Source organism: Aythya fuligula, chromosome 3, assembly GCF_009819795.1.
Source record: "Aythya fuligula isolate bAytFul2 chromosome 3, bAytFul2.pri, whole genome shotgun sequence".
NCBI lineage: Eukaryota > Metazoa > Chordata > Aves > Anseriformes > Anatidae > Aythya > Aythya fuligula.
In genome coordinates, this window is record NC_045561.1 from 117,413,225 (window position 1) to 117,440,374 (window position 27,150).

The 27,150-nt window shown below is 44.9% G+C and overlaps 1 protein-coding gene across 1 annotated transcript in view; it reads left to right on the top strand.

Moving 5' to 3' along the window:
* ELP3 (elongator acetyltransferase complex subunit 3) overlaps positions 1-27,150 on the top strand; it is an 86,249-nt gene that overhangs the window by 40,217 nt on the left and 18,882 nt on the right. Inside the window, exons 10-13 of the mRNA XM_032185238.1 lie at positions 11,282-11,475; positions 16,578-16,668; positions 20,231-20,296; positions 25,516-25,743. Coding sequence (XP_032041129.1) covers positions 11,282-11,475; positions 16,578-16,668; positions 20,231-20,296; positions 25,516-25,743 — 579 coding nt within the window. The remainder of the gene's footprint in view (positions 1-11,281; positions 11,476-16,577; positions 16,669-20,230; positions 20,297-25,515; positions 25,744-27,150) is intronic.

The following is a 27,150-nucleotide window of genomic DNA, read 5'->3' on the forward strand; positions in this document are numbered from 1 at the left end:
TGTGCCAGTGCTGTCACCCTCACAGTAAAGAAGGGTTTTCTCATATCCATCAGGAACCTCCTGGGCTTCAGTTTGTGCGATATCAATTGTGGCGTACCACTTGGCTGCCTTCGATTCAAGTTCATACTGAAGTTCCAGCATGTCCGGCACTGCAGCACTCAGTGGTGGCGTGACTTCGTTCAGGCCGCGATAGTCCACTGTTAGTCTCCACTCGCCATTAGACTTTCGCACTGGCCATATGGGACTATTGAAAGGTGAATGAGTCTTGCTGATCACTCCTTGGCTCTCCAATTGACGAATTAGCTTATGGATGGGAATCAGGGAGTCTCGGTTGGTGCGATATTGCCGCCGGTGCACAGTTGTGGTAGCAATTGGCACTTGCTGTTCTTCGACCCTCAGCAACCCCACAACAGAGGGGTCCTCTGAGAGACCAGGCAAGGTAGATAATTGTTTAATGCCCTCTGTCTCTAAGGCAGCAATACCAAAAGCCCACCGGAACCCTTTTGGGTCCTTGCAGTATCCTCTTCTAAGATAGTCTATGCCAAGGATACATGGAGCATCCGGACCAGTCACAATGCGGTGCTTTTCCCACTCATTCCCAGTCAGACTCACTTCAGCCTCCAATACAGTCAACTGCTGAGATCCCCCTGTCACTCCACAAATATAGATGGGCTCTGGTCCTTTATAGCTCGATGGCATTATAGTACATTGTGCACCGGTGTCTACTAAAGCCTTATACTTCTGTGCGCGTGATGTGCCAGGCCATCGAATCCACACAGTCCAATAAACTCGATTGTCCCTTTCCTCCCCCTGGCTGGAGGCAGGGCCCCCCTAATCCTGGTCAGAATCTTCCTCGTTTCTGTGTTTGAAGGACTGTCTGCTGGAAGTTGGAGCAGCAAACTTTTCGGAGAATCCCTTTTTCCTGATTGTTTTCTTTTGCAACTCACGTACCCGTGCCTCTAGGGTCGCAGTAGATTTTCCATCCCACTTTCTCATGTCCTCTCCATGGTCTCGTAAGTAAAACCACAGGGTGGCACGGGGTGAGTACCCACCATATCGTCTTCCTTGTGTGGGTGAACGCCTACCCCTGACAGCTGAGACACTGCTTTGTACAGGTGCGAAGGAGAATAATCTCTCTTCAAGTTGGTGAACCTTTTCAGAAAGTTTCTCCCAAGTGTTCTCCTTTGGTCGGTGGGCACTGGTTGGTTCAGGTGGGGAGGACAATAGATTCTCTTCAGGTTGGTGAACCTTTTCAGAAAGTTTCTCCACAGCTGAGACGCAGGCCTGTAAGGAAGAGGAGAGACTTTCTTCGTACTGCCGGAGTTGTTTAGCCGCTTCACCCACTGTGGGTTCCTCATCCTCTTTCCAGGCCATTATTGCCAATGAGCTGGCATATGATGATGGTGCACTCCGTACAAACTTCCGCCACATGGGTCGTGTACACTTGACTTCATCTGGATCTGTGGATGTTTGTTTGAGGTCTGGATCCTCATAAATCACTTCCCGTACGGCTAATTCCCTCAGGTACTGGATTCCCTTCTCCATAGTGGTCCACTTGCCTGGTAGACATAAAATATCTTCCTTGAAGGGATACCTTTCCCTCACAGCTGAGAGGAGACGCCTCCAGAGGCTGGTGGGTCGTGCTCCATCTGCAATTGCTTTGTCAATGCCGGCGTCTCGAGCAAGGGATCCCAGCCGCTTGGCTTCCCTGCCGTCTAATTCCACACAATTGGCTCCAGAGTCCCAGCACCGGAGCAGCCAGGTGACAAGCTGCTCACCTATACAGCGACCAAAATCTTTTCGCACATCTCGTAGCTCGCGCTCGTTTAGGCTTCGGGTAGTTACTGTTGCTCTTTCGGCATCCTCATCTTCCTCCTCCTGAATCCTTGACGGCCCAGCGTCGTCTTCATCTTCGTCATCTCTATACTTAGTTTTGGCAGAAGCCTTACCTGGATTGGCAGAAGACTCTCTGCGTTCTAAACGACTTGAATTTCTATACCATATTTTCACCTTCTCTACAGGGGCAGCTTGCACTGCTACTGCTCGTTTCTCTGACTTTGTTACAGGGTCTGCCACAGGGGTTGGAATGCCCTCTGCAGGGTCAACTTGCACTGCTACAGCTCGTTTCTCTGACACGGCCACAGGAGCTGGAGCGGCTACAGGAGCTGGAGCAGTTGCAGGAACCGGAGCTGTAGCGGCTACAGGAGCTGGAGCTGGAGCTGGAGCAGTTGCAGGAGCTGGGACTGGAGCAGCAGTAGGAGCTGGAGCTGGAGCGGCTTCAGGAGCTGGAGCTGGAGCAGTTGCAGGAACTGGGACTGGAGTAGCGGCCGGAGCTGGAACTGGAGCGACTGCAGGAACTGGGACTGGAGCAGCTGCAGGAGCTGGAGCTGGAGCGGCTTCAGGAGCTGGAGCTGGAGCAGCTTCAGGAGCTGGGACTGGAGCAGCTGCAGGAGCTGGGACTGGAGCGGCTGCAGGAGCTGGAGCTGGAGCGGCTGCAGGAGCTGGGACTGGAGCGGCTGCAGGAGCTGGGACTGGAGCGGCTGCAGGAGCTGGGACTGGAGCAGCTGCAGGAGCTGGGACTGGAGCGGCTGCAGGAGCTGGGACTGGAGCGGCTGCAGGAGCTGGAGCTGGAGCGGCTGCAGGAGCTGGGACTGGAGCGGCTGCAGGAGCTGGGACTGGAGCGGCTGCAGGAGCTGGGACTGGAGCGGCTGCAGGAGCTGGGACTGGAGCGGCTGCAGGAGCTGGGACTGGAGCGGCTGCAGGAGCTGGGACTGGAGCGGCTGCAGAATCCACCGTAGGGGTCACAGTGGCCGTTGGATCTGTCACAGGGTTTGGAGTGGCCGCAGGGTCTGTCACTAAGTTGACAGCAGTATCAATGGCAGCTCGATAGGCATGAGCCAGGCCCCAGCACGTTACAATGATTTGTGTTACTTTGGAACTGCCAGAATCATTACACCTTTTTTTCAAGCATTCTGCCAGTTTTTGAGGATTTTGCCATTGTTCAGGGGTGAATTTCCAACACACTGGGGGTGCCAACTGCTCTAGATGCCTGCCCATATCCACCCATACTCCCTGCCACCCACAACTATACTGCCTCCGGGCAGATCTCCGGATGAGCTTCATAAGTAGTTGTTTAACTTTAAGCAGAATCTGAAGTGCATTCATGAGGCAGAACAACAAGACTATGGTATTCTGAGTATTCCAGAAATATTCAATATCTTGGAGAGCTATTGTGACAAGCTCAGGGGATAAGAGGGTGGTGAAGGAGGAAGGCAGAGTGACCCAGGAGGATACAGGGGTGGTGAAGGAGAAAGGGAGAGTAAGCAAGTAAGGAAAAATATCCTCCCCTTTCCCCTCCACAGATTGACTCTCTAATGGAGAAAAACAATAGGTATAATTGCTAATAGTTCCCAAGATGCTGTTTCCAAAGTACAGAGTCCACGATGTTACTGAGTATAAATACCAAGTTAGAGTCATGACCAGATATCTTATCGTCTCATAAGCCATTGCTATAACACTTAGTACCATAATGGTCTGAAACCAGGGCCCGGAGAGGAGAAACAACACTACAGAGAGCAAATACGGAAAATAATGTACTATAATACTCAATTTGGAAAACAGGCGCAGCAGAGTTGTGATTAAAGCAATCAGCATCATGACAAGTGACTATTAAGCAGGTCTAATCCTTACACCAATTTTAGTTTAACACACTCTGATCAGATCTGCCGTTATCTCAACCTTTCGGGCCCCACGTTGGGCGCCAAAAAGACTGTCGTGGTTTAACCCGACCGGCAGCTAAACACCACGCAGCCGTTCGCTCACCCTCCCCCCTCCCTCTCTGGGACGGGGGAGAGAAATGGAAAGTGAAGCCCGTGAGTTGAGATAAAGACAGTTTAATAAGACAGGGAAAAAAAAATAACAAAAATAATAATAACAATAATAATAATGATGATACAATGGTGACAATACGAAAGTAATAATAGTATGTACAAACAAGTGATGCACAATGCAATTGCTCACCACCCGCTGACCGATGCCCAGCCTAACCCCGAGCAGTCCGGCCCCCTCCCCCCGGCTAGCCACCCCTATATATTGTTTAGCATGACGTCAGATGGTATGGAATACCCCTTTGGCTAGTTTGGGTCACCTGTCCTGGGTCTGTCCCCTCCCAGCTCTTACTGCACCCCCCAGCCTGCCCGTTGGCAGGACAGAGCAAAGGCTGGGATGTCCTTGGCTTAGTATAAGCACTGCTCTGCAACAATTAAAGCATCGGGGTGTTATCAGCACTCTTCTCATTCTAAGCCAAAACACAGCATTCCACCAGCTACTAGGAAGAAAATTAATTCTGTGCTAACTGAAACCAGGACATCCTGTCACTGGGCACCCCTGAAAAGAGCCTGGCCCCGTTGTCTTGACGCTTTCCTTTCAGATATTTGTACACATTGATAAACCCCCCTCAGTCTTCTCTTCTCAAGGCTAACCAGGCCCAGTTCTCTCAGCCTGTCCTCATGCTACAGCTGCTGCAGTCCCCTCAGCATCTTCATAGCCCTCTTTTGGACTTGCTCCAGTAGCTCCATGTCCCTCTGGTACTGGGGAGCCCAGAACTGGGCACAATACTTCAGGTGGGGCAGGATCACCTCCCTCGACCTGCTGGCAACCATCTTCCAAATGCACCCCACGATGCTGTTGGCCTTCTTGGCCACAAGGACACATGGCCGGCTTGTGTTCATCTTGGTGTCCAAATGAACCCTGGGGGGCATCAGACCTGGCCCTGAAGAGATTGTCCTGCTCTGCTCTGCCTGCTGCTGCCTCATCTCGAGCACTGCATGCAGTTTTGGGCAGTACAATATCAGAAGGACTTAAAAGTGCCCAAAGGAGGGCTACAAAGGTGGTGAAGGGTCTGGAGGGCAAGATGTATGAGGAGCAGCTGAGGTGCCTTGGTTTGTTCAGCCCCGAGCAGAGCAGGCCGAGGGGAGGCCTCATGGTGGCCTGCAGCTCCCTCACGAGGGGAGCGGAGGGGCAGGCGCTGAGCTCTGCTGTCTGGGGACAGCGACAGGACCCGAGGGGATGGCATGGAGCTGGGACAGGGCAGGGTCAGGCTGGGGGTGAGGGAAAGGTTCTGCACCCAGAGGTGGTCGGGCACTGGGACAGTATCCCCAGGGCAGTGGTCATGGCACCGAGCTGCTGGAGTTCAAGGAGCATTGGGACAATGCTATCAGACATAGGGTCTGGGTTTTGGGGGGTGTTGTGTGGAGCCAGGTGATCCTCTAGTGGAGGGTGTCCCTGCCCTTGGCAGGAGGTTGGAACTAGATGATCTCTAAGGCCATTTGAAACCCAAACCATTCTATGATACGATCCTTTTGGATCCTTTCCAACTCAGGATATTCTGTGATCCTATGATCAGTGTATAACACGCATGCATTCGTAAAATGCATTACAGTAATCATGATTTTTTTCACCGTTCCTTCACTGAGTGGTAAACCGTACCTAAAAATGTCTAATTTATCAGAATTCTGTCTACAAAAAGGTGGTGTCCAGAATAGCTATAAAGTAGCATCTTATTATTTCCTGGTAACTTCTTAACAGGGCGACAAAGGTCAGACAATTGACAGATATTGATGTTAAATGACTTTAAAATGACTATGTCTTGGTTTGCTGTTGGCACTGCTTTTCCCTGCTTCCCAGGTGACATCTGGTAGCTGACAATGTACATAATCGCAGGCTGTAGCAAAGTGCAGTAAAAAGGCATTATGGTCCTTACTTCCCGGTCAGTAGGCCATTGTAAGTATCAGTGAACGCAGATCCTATCATTACATTTTAATTAGAGCAGCATTTACAAGAAAGAGGGGGAAAATGCAAATTTCAAGTTAAAATAGAGCCACATTTTTTGAGCCACAAGCTTCTATTAATGCATATAATTAAACTACTAAGTGATTGTTCACTCCCTGTAGAGTTGGAAGTGTCACTCAACGCAGTAGCTTTCAAGTGTTACCACTGTTAATAGTTATAAATAATACAGCTGATGGAGATAAGGAATGCTGCGATATGGAGAGTTAAGATACCATTCATTTTAATGCAGTCGGACGTGAATTTAATCATCTGTCTAATGCAGGGACTACAGTAAAGGAACCAATTCAAGTTCATGGAATCGGGTTGAGAGGCACCTCATTTCTAGTGGACAGTCATTAAAAGCTAGGTTTGGGTGACCTTTATTTTTAACAAAACCTGACATTTTTGTAAAACGCTTAATATAAATTGCTTCGCTTATCTTATAACGGATATCTCCTACAACAGTTGAACATCTTGAGAGCAGGAAGATTAAAGATGGCAACTGAACCTCTGTTTGGTAAGAAGATGAAGTGGAATCCAATAAAAACAGTCTCCTTTTGGAGCAAAGGGAAGAACTACGGCTTTTGGGTCTCTTCAAAACATTCATTTTTATTTTTTTTTTGTGCTTAGAGTGGTCAGTAAAATTAGATGGAAATGAAAAGATGAAATCTTTTAATACTGGCTGATACGTGGTATGACCAAACTTGAAAATGGGACCAAACCAAACCACTGTGTAGTCTCATTATGATTCCAAACCATTGTGACCTTTCTGTTGCAACTGTGAACAGATAGATGGTTGACTGACAGATTTATAATTCAAAAAGGTTGTTGCAAACACGTAAGAAAGTGAAATGTTTGAGCTCAGGACTTCATCTCCAGATTCCATCTCATGTTCTGAGCTTTTTTTGCTTCACATTAGTGTTATGTTGACTTTTGATTTTTACTTAATGTCTGTTTTGTTGGACAACAATTACAGTGTCATGCAATTTATAAGACTCAAAGCAATTGATGGGAGTTGAACAAAAGGATTCCATCATGCACTTTGATACGTCTGCCTTGATGGAAAAATCAGCAGCTTCTTGGCATCTAAATGACTAACTTTACACCCGTCGGACCCTGATTATTCATAGTGGCAGTGAGTTTGGGAGGTGGTGGATGAATGGATCCTGCAGACGCCATTAGCTTTAATAACAGGGAACTTCTACAACAAAGGCATATGCTAGTAAAATCAATTACTATTCTCATAAAACATTTTAGCAGCTAACTTGTATAACCTTGTAGCCTGAGTGTGTGCTGATGGGATCTTATTAAGATTCATTGTTTGCAATTCGTAGAGCAGCTGTTCCTACAAGTAAAGTATGTTTAATGGAGCTCAGGTGAAGCAACAAAAAAAAAAAAAGTGAATTCCAGGTTTTTCTGGTTACTCAGTATATTATTTGCTGTGAAAGAATACTCAGTGTTCCTCTCCTACCACATAAATTGGCCAAGGTTATGACACACGTTATTTTAGGCTATACAAATGGTCATGTTTATGAACTTCCAGGTCATTAAAAGCTTTGATTGATCTGAACTCTATATATGTATTTATTATTATTAAACCACCACGACGATCTTTTACATCCTGTCCATCATCTACGTACGCAAATTTAAAATTTTACTCCAGCATCCATCTTTATTATACAAGAAGTGCTAAGTGCTACTTGGATTACAGTCTTTAGCTAGAGGGGAGAGAACTGGAAGTTCAAAGAAAATTGGTTTAGTAGCTTTGAAGTTGTATGTGCTTCCATTTAGAATATTCATGTGTGTGAGAGTACAACGCCGCGTCCTCAAGTGATTCAAAAAGCTGGGAAATATGTAGGGATCCTTTCTCTCCAGGTCGTCTGTAGCCTCTTGCATCGCAGGGCATTAGCAGAAGTGGATTTAAGTCTTGATCGAGTGCCTGCCTAGACCGGATGGAAAGCCTCCTGTTGACTCCAGAGGTGCTTTGGATGGTGGTCTCTGAACAGATGCTGCTCAAGGGATTAAATTTGTTTTGGCAGTAAGCTGTTCTGAATGGTTTTATCAGTTGAAGACACCTTTTAAGGTGTCTAATTAAAAAAAGGAAAGGCTACAGTTACTACTAAAGCTTCGAATGTGTTGGCATTTTGTAGTTCCTTTTGTTTCGTGAGAGACTCAATCAAAACTGTTTACAAATGGGAAAAGGTTAAGCCTTTAAACATTGGGATTTACGGAAACTCTTTAAAGTTTACCACTGAAAAAAGGGGTTCTGGAAGAAAAGAGATACTGCTTTGTTGTATTTTTGAAATTATTTCACAAAATATTTATTATTAATTAAACTTGAGGAATATTTTGAGAAATAATTTAAGAAATAAAGCTGAAACTTTGCCTTTTTAACGCCAGTGTTACTGAAATATGAAGTAACATTATCAGCCAGCTTTATATATTGACAGAAAATACGCAGCATGGAGGAAGTGGCAAAATTCATGATGTGATTAGAAACCTTAACTTTTGACCTTGCCTTTGACTGCTGGATGTTTTTAACCTTAGCACTGTGTTGATGCGTTTGCCTTTAATCTGCAATGTAAATCAGGGAATGTTTTAAATATTCTGCCTGGTGAATCATAGATGCTGCTGCATTCAGCTCAGCATTGTTGCGAATATTAATACATTGCCTATCGGGAAGCTTTTTCCCTTGCTGGAGTGGCTTATTTACCTTTCCGTATCTCATTGTGGAAGCGTCATTGCTTTCTTACCATAATGTCTTTCTCTTCTCCAGTTCTGCTTGGCCATAACTCCTCTCGTTAAAGCAGTCACTTTTTACAAGATTGGCTCATTCCTTTTTTCACAGTCGCTTTCTTTTCCATTAGAGCACCTCTAACCACCCACAGAAGGGGGAAGGCTGTCCTTTAGGGTTGGTCCAGGCCAACGCTATCCCAAATTATTTTCCTGACCCCTAATACGCCTTATGGCTTTGGGTAACACCTGCTTCACCTGCCTGCTTTGAAAATGAGCCTGGTGACTATTTTTTTTCCCCCTCTTTGCATCTTGAGGGTCGGATGCACACTGGGGCTGGCACAAAAGAAGTGAGGAGAGTGGTTGGCCAAGGGCACTACGTCTGCCTTCCCTCTCGGCCACCAGGATGATATTTATCTCTTTTATGATTTATGATACTTATTATTTATGATATTTATGATTTATAATATTTTTGATTTATTATATTTATGATTTATGATATTTGTGATTTATGATATTTGTGATTTATGGTATTTATGATTTACCTGCAAAGTCAAACTGAGCCCCTGGGGCAAAGGGGAGGACGAACCCTTCTGGGAGGTGCTCTAAGCAGACACAGCACATGGGGGCAGATCCTGCTTCCACCACTTCTCCTCTACTGCTCGTTAGTCTTCTCCGTAACCCAGTCCAACACTGAAACAAAACTATTCTCCCCAAAATTCTCCCTCTCCTGCATCAGTGAGGTGAGTCATCCTGGCCGAGGGTCTGCAGGAACTGGAGCTGGCAGGAGGCGTGGGCAGGGCAGGGAGCACGAGCCAGCCCCGAGTGCCTCCGAGGAAGTCATTTACGTCCTCGCCTCGGAGATGATGGTGATGGTGATGATTTCACGGAGCTGGCAAAATGAGTGTTTTTCGTCTCCTGGTGGTGATACGAGGTTTGTGATGAACAGGGGGGTTGTACAGAGTGCGTAAACAGCTGGGAAAAGGAGAAGACCAACCTTTTTGTACCCAAACGCACTCCAGCGTGAGCACCGTGGTGCTGGGGTCCAGTCATTGGTTTGTGTCTGCGTTTGGCTTGTTTCTCTACAAACCACTCACTTCGCAAGGAGCACAGCTTAGTGGGGACACACACAAGGTACCTTGTCCCTCTGAGGTGCTCTGTGGCCTCATGTCTTGGGCACTCTTTGAGGAGAAATGTAGGATTTGATAGATTTTTAGTTTTACAGCAGCAATAAGGACTTAGTTCACAGTCCTTATCTTGTTTTGTGTCTCAGGCTGATTCCTTTCCACTCTCTCTGTTCAGATGTACACAATGGCTCAGGAGGCTGCTGGAAAAGGGTTTTGACCACTTTCTTTTTTACAGATGCATTCGCTCTGATGTGTTTTGCTCTGGAGCCGCCCAGCAGGAGCAGCAGTGTGGGCGTGCAGGACAGAGGCTGCTGGAGCTGGCCGAGGCTTCAGCAGGGCGCCTGCTTGAGATGGCCCAGGCTGATGTGGTCCTGCTGTTCCTCTCACCATGCTCCCTCCCTCCCATCCTTGTGCTGGATCTCGCACGCATTCGAGCCCGTGCAGATCCTTTTTGGTGTGCTCAAGCCAGCAGCAAACCATTTGCCATTTCTTTAAGCAGTTAAAGGCTGGGTTTGTGCAGCAACAAAGCCTCTCGGAGTGGGGAGATCCTGCTCCCAGCAGGCTGCTAATGGCACTTTATTCCGGCGTCAGGGCTTGCAGGAGCTCTCCAGGAGCTGGTTTAACACACAGCAGCAGCAGGAAAATCGCAGAGTGGGGCCGGGCCACGTGAATGCATCGAAGCACTAAAGCAAAGTGCTGGGGAGCACCAAAGCTGGCGCAGCAACTGGTGGGACCGCGATAGCCAGCCATTAACTCAGCTTAATAAACTTGAGGTTCTTTTATTACAAGAACACTGAGCTGGAGAGGGATCAAGCTGGAGATTTCAAGTGTGCAGTGGTCTAATCCAATATTATACTTAGCCTGGAGATGCAGTTAGAAGGAGAACTATACCATCACTTAATTTAATGGCTCTTTGGTTCAGGGTGCCTTACCTGTTGTTTTTTTTTTTTAATATATTATTGTTGTTATTAGTAAATTATTTTAATTATCATTACTGAAGTTTAATCTGGAAAAAAAAAACAACCACCATGATTGATGTGTAGTGCGAGCTCAGTTTGCAGCTCTCCACTGGGATTTATTCACAGAAGTTAGCAGGAGATCCAGCGTGTCCTCCCGTTCTCCAGGATTGTTCCGAACCTCATTGTGGAATAAATCTGTTTTTCTTCATTGCTATTCAAATGATGTGTCCCAGACACATTGATTAATCTCTAAATGTGGTCTGCTGAGATTGAAGATAAGTGCGCTCATCTCTATTGTTCTAATTCTGAGCAGAGTCTGTTACAATAAATGGAGCAGTATCTATTGAATTCGTGCTGAAAGGTAGCGGCAACGCAGGGATTGGATTGGTAGCATCGTCATGTGGTTTTTTTTTTCTTTATCGGCTTTCTCTTTAAGTCTATAATATACTTTTATTTCTAAAAACGCTGAAAACTGATAAATACTGAAAATTCAGCGTAAGCCAGTCGTTCGTAAGCCACACTTAGCATTGTGTTTTACAGAACCGGTCTTGAAATCAGTTTTGTTAGGGCATTGAAACCTCAGGAGATCTGCTTTGTTTCTCTCTGACTCACATTTTTGTTCCACTTTTGCAGGAGTTTTTTGAGAATCCTGCTTTTCGCCCGGACGGCATGAAGCTCTACCCAACGCTAGTGATCCGGGGCACTGGTCTGTACGAGTTGTGGAAGACGGGGAGATACAAGAGCTACCCCCCTAGCACTCTGGTGGATCTGGTGGCCAGAATCTTGGCTCTCGTCCCTCCGTGGACACGTGTGTACCGTGTTCAGAGGTAATTTGCTGCGGTGGGCTTTGGGTATTGATTTATCGCACTTGGAGGGATTCTTGCCTTAATTACAGCAAGATGTGACTCGGCCTGCTGCTATTTTTCAGTCGTAATCAGTAATGCACTATAAAGAATTTTAAACTGCCTCCTGTCTGTTCAGAAGGGGAAAGGCCAAGTAGAACGAGAAGCCATTTACATTGAACTGCCTCCCTAATACACCCAGAAACTTCAGGATTTCTGGAGGCCCCGTTTTCGCTGCCAGTCAGACGAGCATAGGATGTGGCACACGCAGTACTCTGATGATAGTGATGGATAATTGCCTCTTGGCTGTGGGCGAAGTTTCCTATATTTATTACAGGAGCTACGAGGCTTGTTTTTTTTTCCCCGTTGCTCTAAAGACTTCCTGTCTTTCCCCATGGGCATTGCAGGATTTTCATCACTGTATTATGACAGTGCTGTTATTGCCATTCAGAAGCCTCCCTTCCTGGGGCGGTAAGTAATACTTGCCCTAGCATTGTGTTTTCAGTGTGGGGTCCTTCTTGGATTATTTTTTCTGCTGTTATCTTCTACGTGTCTAATCGTAGGAAGGGAGGCCGCAGCACACTTAGCTCTTTTTGCATGTGTAGACACTGCTTGGTTGGCTTCCAGCTACACGAGCCAGAAACGGTGCCAGTACATAGCTCTAGAGTGCAGAATGAGAGAGCCTTGTGCTTTCCACCTCACCTGCCTGGACTTTTGTTTTTTATGCCCTCTTGGAAATGTATTATGGAGCAGGGATAAGTGGGAAAACGAGGCAGAGAAGAAAATTGCTGAAGGCAAGAAACACTGAGTAGCCTTGACAAAGTATGGATGCAGCCTTGTCAGTGGAATTTCTCAAACATCCATTTAAAAAACCATCTTGCTCAAAGTCGTATTTATTTACACTAACACAAAAAGTAGTAGGGCACTGAGGAAGCCTTGTGGATGGTGCAAAGCATCCCTGAAAGAGAGGATGCACAAGCAGGATCTGGTGGTGTTGAAGCTGGAATGATAACAAGATGAGATGGAGTTCAGGAAAGTTTGAGGTCAAGCTCTGAGGAGGTTGTGCTGCAGACTGGGAGATTGCCATGTGAAAATAGCAGAGGAGGAAATGTTTCCACTGTCTTGGTCCATAATATAAATAGGCTACTGGTGAAAGCAGCTGTGAAAAGCATTTTTTTTCCACCAAGATAACTTTTTGGAGACAGAGGTATTAATGCAGACTTTGGTAAGCCCTTATCTGGAGTAATCCCCATCTTCAAGAAAATGAACTGTGGAAGTATGTGCACAGGAGCATCAGTCTTCTTTTTGAAGGATAGAGGTGGGCAGAAAATCTCTGCAAGTTTATGAGGGAAGGAAAATAACCCTTTAAGAAATGGGAAGATTGATTTGGGCACGGAACGAAATGGGAAATAGCCTCGGATAAAGCGACAGAGGAAGCTGGAAATTTTCTGTCAGCCAAAGGGATGAGATTCGGGAGCTTTGCAGAGTTACCAAAGAGGAGGAGAAGAAAGCAGGAAGATTGGAAAGCTTGGTTAGGCTGATGAATGTGGACGTGTTCCAGCAGATAACAGAGACATGGATTCGGTGACCAGGAGACCCTTCCTGCAGATCTCCACTACTGCGAGAGGCTCGTGGCTGTGGCTCTGAGAAGAAGGATGTGATGCTGATTAAGAAGGCAAAACACGTCTTAGAGGAAATATCTACTTGCTATTCCCCCAGGCTTGTCACATCATTTGTCGAAGCGTCATTAAAAGCAAACCTCCTGCCTTTCCCCTCTGCACGCCCATCTCCCTCTTCCTGATGGATTCCAGTACAGACGTAGCGGCCCCGTTGTTGGGGATTCTCTTACCACAGGTTGTATCTAAAACCAGTGGCTTTATTTTTAGAGGAAAGCAGAAGCCTGCAGGTCTTCTCCTGAAGAACACGGGCCTGGCAGAGGGTTTGCTTGGTGTGCTGGTTTCCCAGAGCCTGATGATGGGTTTCTTCTGGCGGCAGCAGCAGCCCCCGTCCAGCTGTCATCCAGCTGTCAGTTATTATGTTCCAGTGGAATAGCTGTTTTCTTGCTGACTGCCTCAATGTTATCTGAAACTTGTTCTTGGTGATTACAGATTTTTACACCTCCAGTGCAAAGTCCAAAAGCTATTACTTTGATCTAAATTGCTTTCAGGGTCATTGTGTGACTCTGCAGCAGAATAATGAGCAAAGCCAGATTGCTGAAGGATTCGTGGCCTCTTCCCAGCACTGCTTCGCTGAGGATAGCGACCATTTCCAGCTCCCCCTTGCAGCCCCCTGCAACATTCCCTTTCCATCTCCCTCCTGTCTGCTTCCCCAGCTCCTCCCTCCTTCACCTCTTGCATTTCAGGCTCTATTTTTGCCGTCTTTCCAGTTTCAGTTTGCCTTCCTGGAAGGCAGCTTGTGCTGAGCTCCCTGCACGCTGCCTGGCTGTGCATGCGTTTGGGTTTTGTACCAAACACCAGAAAAAGGCTGAGCCATCCATCCCCTCCCTTATTGGGACCACCGTGTGAGATCTCCGGTCCCTACAAGCAGGTTTTCAGGAAACAAAAGAGACTTGATGTTCATGTAGTCTGCCACATGTTCAAAACATGCAATTTAACAACTTGGGGGAGCACAGGAGAGGCATCCCTGGCAAAACACCGTGGAAAGATTGAGATGCTAATGGCTGGTTGGAGGGGAATAATTCTTTGTGGTTACTTCGGACCTCTGGAGATGCTTATTGCTGTATTTGTCCTGAGTGTTTGTGAACCCGAGTATTCGAGAAACAGAAGATGAAATCGGCCCCGTTGAAGCTTCTGGCAAATTGCACATGAACTGTAGTAAGGTCAGGATTTAATCCCCCATATCCCTCAACTTAGTTAGCGTCTTAACAGCTCCTGAAATCAGTACATTGCTGTCTGGTGGGTGTTCAAAACAGGCCATTAATGTGTACACCAGTGATGCACACAGGGTATTTGTTTAAATACTCTGCCCTCATTTGAAGTGCGGCTAGAGAAGCTATTTCTTGCTTGCTTTTTATTAAAAAGCTTATTTTTCACGTTTATATTTCAATTTAATTTGTTGCCTAGCAGGGAGATGAGAGAGGCTCAGGTTACTGTATCTTGTAATCTTTCATTTATTTACAGTAGATTATCTGCTCTTTCGTAGCTGACTCTGGATTTAGCTAAAGACTTGGTGCTGGAAGATGTTAGGCTGTTTTATCTACATCCCTATAGGAGAAATACATAAAGTCTGACTTTTTGGAGTTGTTCCATAATTAGCAAAAAAGGCATTTTAGTTAGATTATCACTGTAGATCTAACATGCCCTGATGAAAACGCTGTTCTCCTCTAGTGTGTCCTTTAGTCACAATGTGAAGTGCTCATTTCCTCTAATTGAAGCTCTTTGAAGTATGTTGTGTTGGTTCTACAGCGTCGTATTTACTCAAAGAAATCCACGGAATAAATGAACTGGTTGCCTAATTGTATTTTGCCTCAACATTTTGGCACACGAGGGTAAGAGGCGATGAATTTTGCATGGATCTTTCGGCTTCTGGACGAAGAAGAGCAAGGAAAACAAGGTGGGGAAGTAAAACACGAGCTTTATGCTGGAGAAAGCTGTACTGGAAGTGGTGTGGGATGCCGAAATGGGAAGAGAATGGTGCAGTCTGAAGCATTTGTTTTCATTCTTTAAAGAAAACTCCTTTTCTTGCCCCCTTGCCAGCATCCCAGACTTCTCTAAGGCAACAGCAGCACAAGGATCAAGGCTTTAGGACCCTTGAAGACTTTCCTCTTTTATACAGCTGCTGCCAAGCCCAGCAGTTGTTCACGGTGGCCGTGATGCGAATGCAAGTCCTCAAGGAACCGAATAGATCAATTAATACATTTTAAGAGGTCATCAGACAGCTGCTAGATGGTGATGACTTTCAATCACTACTGAACCAAGATGGATTAAGCTAATTACATTACCAATTCCCTGAACCATCTCCTTCTCTGTATGTTTTTGTGATGCTCCGTGCTTTACTCTTTTGAATGTTTATGTAGACAAAGGAGAAATGCTCACCAAGGAACATCTACATATTAAGGCCAACCTCTTTTACAACATGCTGAGTGTCTTTCACATTTGTATAGCCCTTGTTTCTTTGTAAAGGATCTGAGGGATTTTGCATTTTCCAGTAGAGCACTGGGCTTGGTGTGTTATCAGAAGGGCCAGGGTGGAGTTTGAGCAGGAGGAGGGAGGAGAAGTGTTTGGAAGCGCTGTGAAACGCTGCATTAAAGAGGTGTGTGTGGTTGGGGTGTCCTTCTCATCATCACGCTTCTTTTTCTGCTTGGTCTGGGTCCATAAATCCTTCCTTCCCTAGGGATGCTATCCTGCTTTCCTAATGTCAGGTGGGACCAACTACTCTGGAAGGCAGTGGAGAGACCAAATTTGGTCTTTTCTTTCAAATTCAATTTTCGTACTTCCCTTGGAGAGCTGAACGAGGGCGTCTTGCCGTTTGCAGACCCCCTGATTTATATTCCCACAGGAAACCCCTCGATTTTCTAGCTGGGCTTTGCTGCAAATCATCAGCTAAACAAAACTTCCTCAGCTTTAAACAGCAAGCTTCCCAACACAAAAAAACGTTGTCATTCTGAGGAATTTTCCTCAACGGGCATTCAGCTCAGACCCAGCAGAAAGGCAAGCTCTGGTTCCCAACCCCTGGTCTCCAGCAGCAGGGACCATGAAGAACATCTTTCTGGGAGTCCTAGGCTACACACAACCTGGGCTGGGTGATCCTTTTTTCAGTTTTCCAAGTGAAGAACTGAGAGCAAAATTGTAGCTTATTTCGCAGGGTTGTAAAAGCCTACTTTTGTCTTTGGACTTTTTTTTACTAAAATGAGCTCTATTGCTTTTTCCCTTCATTTTCCTCCTGCTTTTAGTTGATTTTTGCCTGTGTTATTTCTTCTTCAACCAAATACTTGAAACAAAGGTAATTCAGGTAAGTTCTGTGGTCAGCTATTTGGGATCATGGCCTAGGTGACCATAATGGTACTTTCTGGTTTATTGCCTGCTAATGCAGCTGTTTGAGGTTTTTCTTTTTCCTTTCATGCGCAGAGATATTCCGATGCCACTAGTGAGCTCCGGAGTGGAGCACGGGAACCTGAGAGAGCTTGCCTTGGCCAGGATGAAAGATCTTGGGACACAGGTAAAATATTTGTCACTTGATGTTGAGGGAGAGCTGTTTGATAATTTCACACAAAATAGCAGATCCTTTTTGAGAAGAAAGTAGTGACCAGAATATGCTGTGATGATATCTTGGAAAAGCTCTTTTTGTTTGACACATTTTGTTGGTTTTTAGTCTAGAATTTGCCCCCATTCCTGAAGGGACTTGATAACTCTTTTCTTTTATTCAGGTTTTTAACAGAATGAAACCTTTTAAAGCAGAGAGAAGGCAGGAGTGTTTGTTTTTAATTTATGCCATTAGAAATTCGTCTTCCTTTCTCTTTCCCACGCATGCACTTACTTGACTAACAATTGGAAGAAAAGCTCTTAGGCTGAGGCCAGACAAATCTTCAAAGAGAGATTTCAGCACAGGCAAATGAGCCTTGATATCCTTGATATTTCTAAGGTCAAATAAAAGATATGAGCAGGAGTGGAGAGGAGGGAGGAAGTGCAATTATACTTGAAGTCAGAGGCAGGTGTGCGTACCCAGCCGTGATGCTCCTCAGTCAACGTTGGCTGTGCCCCATACACTCTGCTCAGCCACAGTTTGAAGCTCCTGCAGCCTCTGGTGAAGTTATGCCTGAATTCTGCCTTTCTTGGGACTGGGACACCCAACTCCATAGACAAAACATCACATGAACCCCACACTCCTTCACACTGTTCCTTTAGGGTTTTAATTGCTTCGGTGTCGTGGTGCAGAGGCAGATCCTCACACAGCTGTTCCATACATGTCTATTGTGATTTAGTGCTCCCTCCCTCTAGCTCACCTTTCCTTTTTTTTTTCCTTAAAACCTCCTTAAAGAGGTTTTAAGGCATCCCAGCAGGACGGGAAAGAGGCCAGCATGAAGCAACCTAGACTGTAGTGAGAGCCTTGGTGTACTAGGAGGGATGCGAAAGCCAAATCCAGATGTGTGGCTGCGTGTGCTTCTGGATGGGTTAGATTTTGTTTTATTCTAATTGGGGCACAGGGGATAAGAGGGGAAAGCTTTGGAAAAAAAAAAAAAAAAAGAAAGCAGAAGTAAAGGAATGGTTTGAGGCAGAACAGTAATTACAGCTTTTACAGATGTACACAAGCTAAGCTTTCATCTCTTTGTTTAAATAGCAAGGATACTGAAGAAGCAATAATAAAGGTTTCATCTGCTGTGCTGTGTGTTGTGTACCTGTAGCCCCACATAAACTCACGGTGCTGAACTATGTTGCTGGTGTTTAACACGGATTGTTCTCTAGGCTACGTGTAGCTCCCTACTGCCTTTGCCATCTCGCTTGGATCTGGCAGTTGCGGTGCAAAAGATCAGCAAATAAACTCCAGCCTGCCTTCCTTCCAGCTGGGTTTTCTCTACCAACTTAATCTCTCCTGAGCTGATGCCCTGCACTTTCTCCTTAAATCATTCCTTCCAGACTCTCTCCGGTAGCAAGCCAGGATTTGGCAGACAGCTTTTCTGGCCACCAAAGCTTCCATCCCTCCTGCTGGCTTTTCACTTCAAAACCAGGCAGGGGGGACAACCTCCGTGCTGCAGCTAAGCCTTTTCAATTGAGCTCTTTAGGGCTAATAGTGAACTCTTCCCTGGGTTTGATGCTAAAACCACTTCTCTTGATCTGAACCTGATCAAGACCAGCTGGAGAAACGGGGATATCTGATCCATGGTGGTCAGGGCTGAGCCTGGTAACTGAGCTGAACCATTAAAGGGCTTGTCAAGCAGGCAGTCATCGCTGTTAGAAGACCCAAATCTGTAAAAAATCACTGCTGTGCAGATGATTATAAATTTTAATTTAGTGAGGCAGAAACACTGCAGCTGGTGGAATGAGAAACCAGGCAATCTGCTGCAATATAGCCTGAAATGTAAGGTACTGGTGTGATTTCCTTGGGTCAGAGAAGAAAGCCAGAAATGTGCTTTGTCCTTTTTTTCTCTTAGCTTGGAAAAGGAGAGAAGGCCGAGATGAGGAAGGGACTTGCAGGAATCATACACGTATGCTCAGTAAAGATCAGCCAGCTGTGGCAGTTTTGTCTTATCCTCTCTTTGCAGAACGTCTCGGTGAGGAGTTTTTGAGGGCTGGGGATCAGGCACGCCAGCACCACAACTGGCGTTTGCGATTGCTGGAAAGAAATTCTTCCTGAAATTATTCCTTGAGGCACAGGATGCTGGCCTTTGAGCTTGCCAGCCACTGGCTGCAACTGGAGACATGCAAACGATAGATTGGGACACAGAATCTAAAACCATCATCCAAGAATACATCGTCCTTTCTCAGGTCTGAGGCTCTTAATGAAGAGAGGGAAGTGCCCTGCCTTTTACTGCACTGTTTGGGCAGTCAAACAATTGTAAAACAAAGAAGAGTTTGCTCTAGAGTCATGGCACTACAGTGAATCCCAGTTTTGGCATAGCCCACTGTAGCAACAAACAAACAAAACCCACTTTTTCCTGCTGTTTGGGAGATTGTTGTTCCGTATTGATAATGGTATTTAAAAGGATTGAGAAGAGCACAGGGCATGAGCTAGAGCTGTGCTTGTTGTGGACGCTCCGAGTTACTGTGTGAATTAGATTTTGACACCTTTTCCTATCTGAAAGTCGGGCTTTTGGAAACATACGGACAGGTAGGTGTTGTTGCTGATGGAGCAATTACAGCCCGTTGGTGAAAGCTGTCTTCTTTCCCTCCGAGAACAGCAGTGAGCAACTAAACTCAGCTGTTTTGGATAAAAGCATTGCGGCCGTGCTTGGCTGACAAAAGTTGGATGAACCCTTGCATCGGCCTTGACAGTAAGGCCTGCTAAGATGTGAATTCACGCAGTCTCTGCATTAGGAGTGCTGGGAGTATCACAACTGTTCACTAACACGAATCGGTGCCAAATCGCTCAACTTTCATTGGTTTTGCTGAGAAGCACAAAAGGTTAGGCGAGCTATAGCCCATCTCTTCAGCACCGAGCGTGGAGCTTTGTCTCCTTCCCTTTTCTGACTCCTAAAGGAGAGAAAATCTCTTCTGGCTGCCTGTTTTCTACTTTCTCCTGGTCCCAAGCCTCTGTGGAGGCCAGATCAGCGTTAGCTTTACTTTCTTATATTTGAGTAGGACTTCTGCAACAGTTCTTGTGTGATAGTTCAAAAGGAAAAAAGGGTTGCTGAACATAAAAAAATGACTATTTAAGGACTCTGGTGCCCCAGCAGAGATTTTGCCAATGTTAAATCTTTCCAGTGTAGGCAAAAAATGGATTATACCAAAGTCTTTCTCTGTTTTTCTTCTATGGATGCTGACTTTCCCTCCAGACCCTGCTGTTTGTGAATCAAGGGTACTTTTCCTCACGAACCGTAATGGTTGCTTAGTGAATTGATTTTTACCAGCATGTCTTCCCATTTAGCACAAAGACCTCTCTCCAAGATATATCAGGGATGGACTGGTGAGCATTTGTATTTTGAAGCCTACCCGTTTGAAATTCAACCTTGCAGCTTCATGCTATGTCAGCTGAGTTTTGAACCCAGTGGTTGGCTGGAAATCCGTGTGTTTCGGATCCTAATGTTTTTCTCCCATGTAATTTTTCTCTCCCTTTCTTTTCCAAGTGTCGTGACGTGAGGACAAGAGAGGTTGGAATTCAAGAAATTCACCATAAAGTGAGACCGTATCAGGTAGGATTTATTTGCTTTATAAAAGCTAACTACAGACACAATTTATTACATGCATGGAGGTTTTGGGATCCATTTGTTGAACATCCAGCCCTGCAGTTTGCCTTTGAAGCTGGATCCAGTTTTCCATTTATTTTCACAGCAGCTTTGGATGTTTTTTGTTTGACTGCAGTCACATGTTGGAATTTATGGGCCACCATATTCAACGAACTGACTACAGCCACCAGTTATTTGACTATTTGCACTGCTTTAAAAAATAAGTAATTCTTTTTACTGCTTCTCAACCTTCCCTTTTCTCCCCCCTCATTAAAAAAAAAAAAAAAAAGGATTTGGGAAATAGCAAACCCACAGTATGTGCATGCTGAACAGGATTGAATATTTAGCAAGGCGAATTTACAGCTTTTTGTGTGAACGTGTATGTTTCTAGAGGCAAACAGAGCATGTATAAATCCACTTCTGCACATCTATCTGTATATATTAATGTCAGCAGGTCCATTGGGCACGTAACACACGGTGTATTTTTCCTTCCTGAAATAGTTCACAAAAACATTGCCGTGCTTATTTTGTAGAAAGGAAAAGATACAGGGCTGAACTTCAGACATTCAGTTCAGGAAATTAATCCTCCATCTCACTCCAGTTACAAGAAGGGATCGATTCTTCCAGGGAGTGGCCAGGACGTCCGTGGCCATGTTTGGGACCAAGGAGATGAGCTTTCTAACATCACATCGTGTGGGATCTATCTTTGTATGCATGGGTGCCATGCCATATAAATGACATCCTGGAAGCATTCTCTTCCTGTTCCTTTGCTGACAGTAAGGAGAGACTGCGATGATTACAGAGTTTGTCCATCACATATTGTCTCTTCTTTCAAACATGAATTCTTCGTGCCAGACAGCAAGTGCTGCCTCTCTCAAGTAGAAAGCTGTCAGAATGACACACTGTGCAGTGGGCACGTACCCACTTGCTAAATGTGACTGACTAAACCGGGACTAATCTATGTGTCAACACAGAGATTCCTAGCAGAGGTCCTCTCACTTGCATTTTGGAAGCTCTGCTGAGAATTTAGGCATCAAAGAGGCTCCAAGTGAGGCGCCAGAAGTAGCATGAATATTCTCCGAGCTTAGCATCTGAAAGATGTTCTCACTTTGCAAATCAGAGATTACTGGGAGCCATATTCTATTTTTCTCCTGCCATTATGTAGAGTCAGCTGGAGTGGAATATTTCCCATCTCGCTGACTGCATAACAGAAATCCAGCATGGAAATCTGTAATGATCCCAAATAAATTATCTTGTTCTTGGTAGATTTGTGCTGAGGCTGTACAGACTCATTTGTACATAGGCCATGCAGCCTTTCTGCTCTTTCCCCGTTTCCTAATTCGTGGTCATTTCACAAAATATCTTCCAAAGATGTCTGTTGTCAGCAGTGCTAATCTAATTTAAATTGTAAATTTCCCGAGTAGTTAGCAAATAGCTTATCACAGGGTTTTCAAAGCAACATTATGTTGAATATTCCCTTTGTTAAACTCATCTAGCTGAGTGGCAGGAGGATGTCATTATGTAGTCTTAGCAAAATTTATCATGACAGCAACCAAGAGGAAAATTCAGAAAATGGTATAATTTTTCATGAGCTTTAGACTAATGACAAGGTATGATGTTTTTCTCGGCTTTGTAAATAAACAACACATTCTCTTGAGAAGAGAGACTATCATGTCAGACGTAAAATAAATTAATCGTTTCCTATAATTAATTACACTTGATGCAACTTCTTTGTGTTCAGGATCAGTAGGCTGTATATATTTTTACAATGGTGATGGTGTGTCTGCTTTTAAAAGTCTTTAAAAGAAATCAATTTGAAGTGGATTACTTGCCCGTAGCTGGTTATTTACAGAGCTGTCTCTAAGCTCCCTTTTCAATTAGTGGCATTTCTCCATCGCAGAGGAAGGAGATGGTTAAGATCGCTTGCTCTCAGGCTGGTTAAAGATGGATAGCGCTACGTAATAGCCTTAAAAATGCTCTGGTGGATTGCTGCTGTAAAGAGAGGTTGGACTGACAGGTTTGGAGAGGCAAAGGGCAATGACAGCTCGGTTACAGTTTCTGCTTTAACACTAATACAGGTTCATATCTGTAAGAAGCTGCTGTTTCTGCAAAACAGTTCTTTTTTTTTATATCAAGATAATGATCTCGGTGGAGAGCCTTAGTGAGAGGAAGGCTGGCTTCAAAGCAGGGAGTAGCTGCTCTAGGTCAAGCACAATCTACACCTGGGTTTTCCCTTTATTTGTCAAAGCAAATTTAAGCCAGACTGTACCAGCCATTTAATAGGTCTGCATATTGACATGGTCGTCCACCCTAACGAGAATTATTCTTCCCCAGCACACGGGGTGGTTCAGGTGAGGGTCTGACACAGGGAACTGCAGCGTGCAGTGCGTGGCTGGGCACCGACCGACCAGGAGGTGAGCCGGGCTGGCTTTTGCCAAGTTTCCACCAGTATCCCATAAAGGAGAAGGCTTTGTGCATCTCGTGAGTCGCTGCAAACCCTTTGAAGGGATTTTTTTATCCTAGGCCCCTCTGTTGTGCACGGTGGGGAATACTAAAGACTCGATCCAAGACTTTTCTGAGCAGATCAGGTTGTCTGCTACGTGCTTATGATGCTATTAAAATGCAGATAGTATAAAGCTGCCTGGTGGAGGTTCCTGCAATCTTACTTCATCTGCCTACCAGTGCCTTTTGGACTGGTCGTTGGCATAACAGCTTCTAGGCCTACTGGAGAACAAGCAATGGCGCCACATTTACTAGTTTTTGTTTTGTTTTTGTCCTCAGGAGAACTCAGAAGTTCCCAAATCTTGCCGCTTTGAACTGTCAGTATAGCAGAGTGTAATAACATTTTGTTTTAAATTAGCACTAAGCTTTAACCCAACTGCTTGTCTGCAGTGGGTTCCCCATATGACACTACCAGCCCAATCTGGGTATTTCAGAGTATCTCATGCCCTCGTATTTGCCTGTACATTTCCATTTTACTCGTGGTGTTATGTACACAGGAGTAGATCTGGATCAGCCTGCGCCAGCCGTCCTTAGCAAGCTGGAGTTGTAGCTGTGCTCCCAGAGAATTTGGCACATTGGCAGACATCTGTTCGGGCACTCACCCCGTGAGCTGTACGTCAGTGCTGAAATGAGCCCTGCTTCTGTAGTCAGTAAGGGATTTAATTGTGAGCTGTGTTCACCCAGGCTTCGTCATGGAGTAGAGCAGGCAGGCGACAGAATCCCTTATGGCTTTTCTGTAAACAAATCTTTAATTCATGGATTTCTGGGTATTAGAGGATTTGTAGAAAAAAAAGAAAAAAAAACAAAAAACACAAAAACCCACAGATGTCCTTTGCTTGAGTCTCTGTAGTAGTGGGAAGAGCATGGCAAGGTATACCCAGGGATCAATCCTGTCCTGTGCCATCAGGGAGGAAATGTTGGATACACCACCACCACGTTTGTGCACAGGGCACCCACTGCTGTTGGCCATTCACATTTGAGTTCCTAAATTAAAGGAGTCTCTCAGAGGTGTGGAGGTATGTCTACACACGATGGTTTTAGTTTAGCTCAGGGGTAGGCTTTTGAAACGAATGCTGTGATCATTCCCTAACTTCAAAACCTGAAACACAAAACCTGATTGCTTTCAGATGAATTTAGAAGGTGCCTTCCAGGAGCACACCTAGTGTACCTGAGACATTAATGGAGCCTAGTTCTTGGGGTCAGCCTAGAACTAAAAACCTCCAAACATGTTCTGTGTGGGCATCAGGTCCTCAATACCACAAGATAAGCAAGAGCTGCTGCCACTCATCTGTTGAGCCAGGCAAGGTGGGAAATAATTATGGTCTGCTTAGCAGCTGGTTATTACACATGGGCAAAGAAGTCCCTGCAGCAAGGATGGGTCGCTGTTCCAGCCACACCAGATCAATTCAGGGCACAAACAGAGTGACTCACGTCGCCGGAGATGTGACTTTCTTATCATCAGCCACAGGATACGTCAAATTAACTCCGTGCTAACTCTGCTGCAAAGAAACGCAGCTACCGTTGTGTGAGGTTTGATCAGGTCTCTTGTTGCATTGAGGAAGCTTGATGTTGTGTAGTTTTTTGGGTCCTGAGGCAGCTCCTTGATGATGGTGGGTCATGATAACATGAAAAAGGCGTTTTTCCCTCTTTCTGCTTTCTCCTCCATCAGTTACTCTTTACAGCTGCTAGGTGCTCTGCAGAACCAATTTTTTTTTACCCAAGCACAATCTTTATTGTCAGCTCTCACTTTGCTTTTCCCTTCCACTTGTTGTGATCTTCAGAACTGCCTTTATGTAGATGGGTAGCAAGAACTGGATTTGAGGCACGTGGTGTGGTGTTACTGGTCAGTTCTCAGGGTGCCTGTTGGGATACGTTTGGTGTCTCCAGGACAATCTAAATGAGTAAACAGGCACATCCTCCTAATTCTGTGAAGCACACGAAATTTATGATGTCTTACAAAGACTTCTGGAACTCAGCAGACACTCAGCACCAACTGCTTCACATCAACTCCTGTTGCAGTTCGCTCATGTAGCTATATCCAGTGTTTTTACTGGAAAAAAAAAACAGCTGATAATTAGTAAAGTTGGCTGCTGCTTGGAAAAGCCATGCCCTGTAGACACCTCAAGCTTTTTCTTGTGCAAATAAGTAAAGGCACGGCCCTAAATGCAGGTTTAGTGAAGGCAGATGCAAAACCACTCATTCTACATTAGCTGAGTTGTTATTGGAACTGAATTTCAATGACAGCACGTCCCTTGCTTAGTCGAAAGAGTTGCTGCCCCCGTTGATCTTGCAGTAATTATAAAAAGTAACTTAAGAATCACAGTTTTAGGTGGCTGACTTACAAACTGGCAGCCACGTGGGTTACCAGCCCTTCTGGAAGCATGCAAATAGGCACAGAAAACTAGTTCTGTCCCATTGTCAAAGATGTTTCTATTAAAGTGGCCCGGGTTTTTGTTTGTAATGATTGCAGGAATATCAGTTCTTATCCAGGACCGCTAAAATCCATCCAGAATTAAATTGGCCTTTAAGAAAGCACTTCATGTTTTCTCTGAATCATAATAGATTATGGATCCATGAAATTGGTTTCGGTCTGTTCAACATGTTGCTTAAATATTTTTAACAGTTGTTTTTTTTTTTTTTTCTTTCCCTCTTTGTGTTCTTCGCTGCTGCTTCTCTTCGACCAGATTGAATTGGTTAGGAGAGATTACGTGGCTAATGGTGGCTGGGAGACCTTCCTGTCCTATGAAGACCCAGAACAGGACATTCTCGTTGGCCTTCTACGACTGAGGAAGTGTTCAGAGGAGTCCTTCAGACCCGAGCTGAAAGGAGGTGTTTCCATCGTCCGGGAGCTGCACGTGTATGGGAGCGTGGTCCCAGTGAGCAGCCGGGATCCTTCAAAATTTCAGCACCAGGTACCTCAAGCCGTCTTCATTTTCCATCTGTGCTGCTTTTTTACACCCCCACCCCTCCCAGTATAATTAGAGAAGAATTTAATTTCATCTCCGAGCTTCGTTCTTCGTTTGGAATACAGTCAACTGCAGTAAAAAACAGAATTGAATCTAAGCTCCGTCTTGCATTTCTTGTGCTGAAATCCTGCTGTTTCTGAGTTTTTGCTGGTGTGATAGTGTTTAGGCAGTCGCTACTGCTCTGAGATAAAAAAAAAAAAAGCATGGCTGAATGCTATCTGCGTTACTCATGCCCATACAATACGAGAGCTCATTACCTGCTGCTAATTTGGCTTTCAAGTGCTAAGCAGCTCTGGTTCTGAGGTATCTTTCCTGTGATATCCTGTACTGTATGTACATCAGACTTCACTGCAAACCGAGTAACAGCAAAACAAAGGGAAACATCCATTGTGTCTTTTTATTTCCTGCTAAAATGGATCTTGTTCAATAGATGAATTTCACTTCTGAAATCTAAAGTAATTACAGATGGGAAGGCGAGATTTTTTTCGGTCCTTCCCAGTTTTCCTTCAAGGGAACATTTACAGAACGAGAGAATATTTATCTTAAAATGCAAAGAATGGAGTGGAAGGCTGTGTCTCTAATTCCTTGCAGTGAGTTGTATGAAAATTGCACATTATCCTTCTGCTGCATGTAACATGCTGTGGCTTGCGGTGAGCAAAAATGTGAATTAAATTTTGCCCTGGTAGATTTTGAACCTTTCAACTGAGCTTTTAAAAAAGCAATCAGTTTGTCCTCGGTGCCAGAACTGCTCAGGGCTGATGTTTTAAATTAACTTCCTTGTATTTATTAATCTTTCCCTGAGTATACGTGTTAAGATGCGGTTTTGTTGGATGCTGATGACGTATAGCCATAGCGCAGTGGCTGTTTTAAAAATAATAATAAAGGAACAGTGAATTTATCCGCTGCAAAACAGCTAACATTTCAAAATTTTGGAAGGGGAAAGTGGTCGTCGAAAGTGTTTAAAAAAGAAAAAGTAAAGAAAATCAATTGGAAGTAGCCAACTGCAAACCTTAAAATAGGCTGGAAATTGAAATTTCATGGCATATGACGCACTGGTGTTCATTCAGAAGTGTCAGTGTTCAAGAGGTTAAGCAGAAAACGTTTTTTGCTGTTGCGGGGACAATTTCTGATCAGAGGAACATTTAGAATGAAGATTTCTGTGTGTTATTTAAAAATGCCTGTAAGTGTTAAGTGGTTTTAGAATTAAATCACATCCACTTTGGTTTCAACGCAGCCTGAGTCTGTACATCTTGTCAGGAGAAGAGATGAACAAAGAGCCAAGCATAGTTCCTGCATCCTAATGTTGGAAGTGAATTAATCCAATCAATTATTGCCAGATATATAGGACAACTA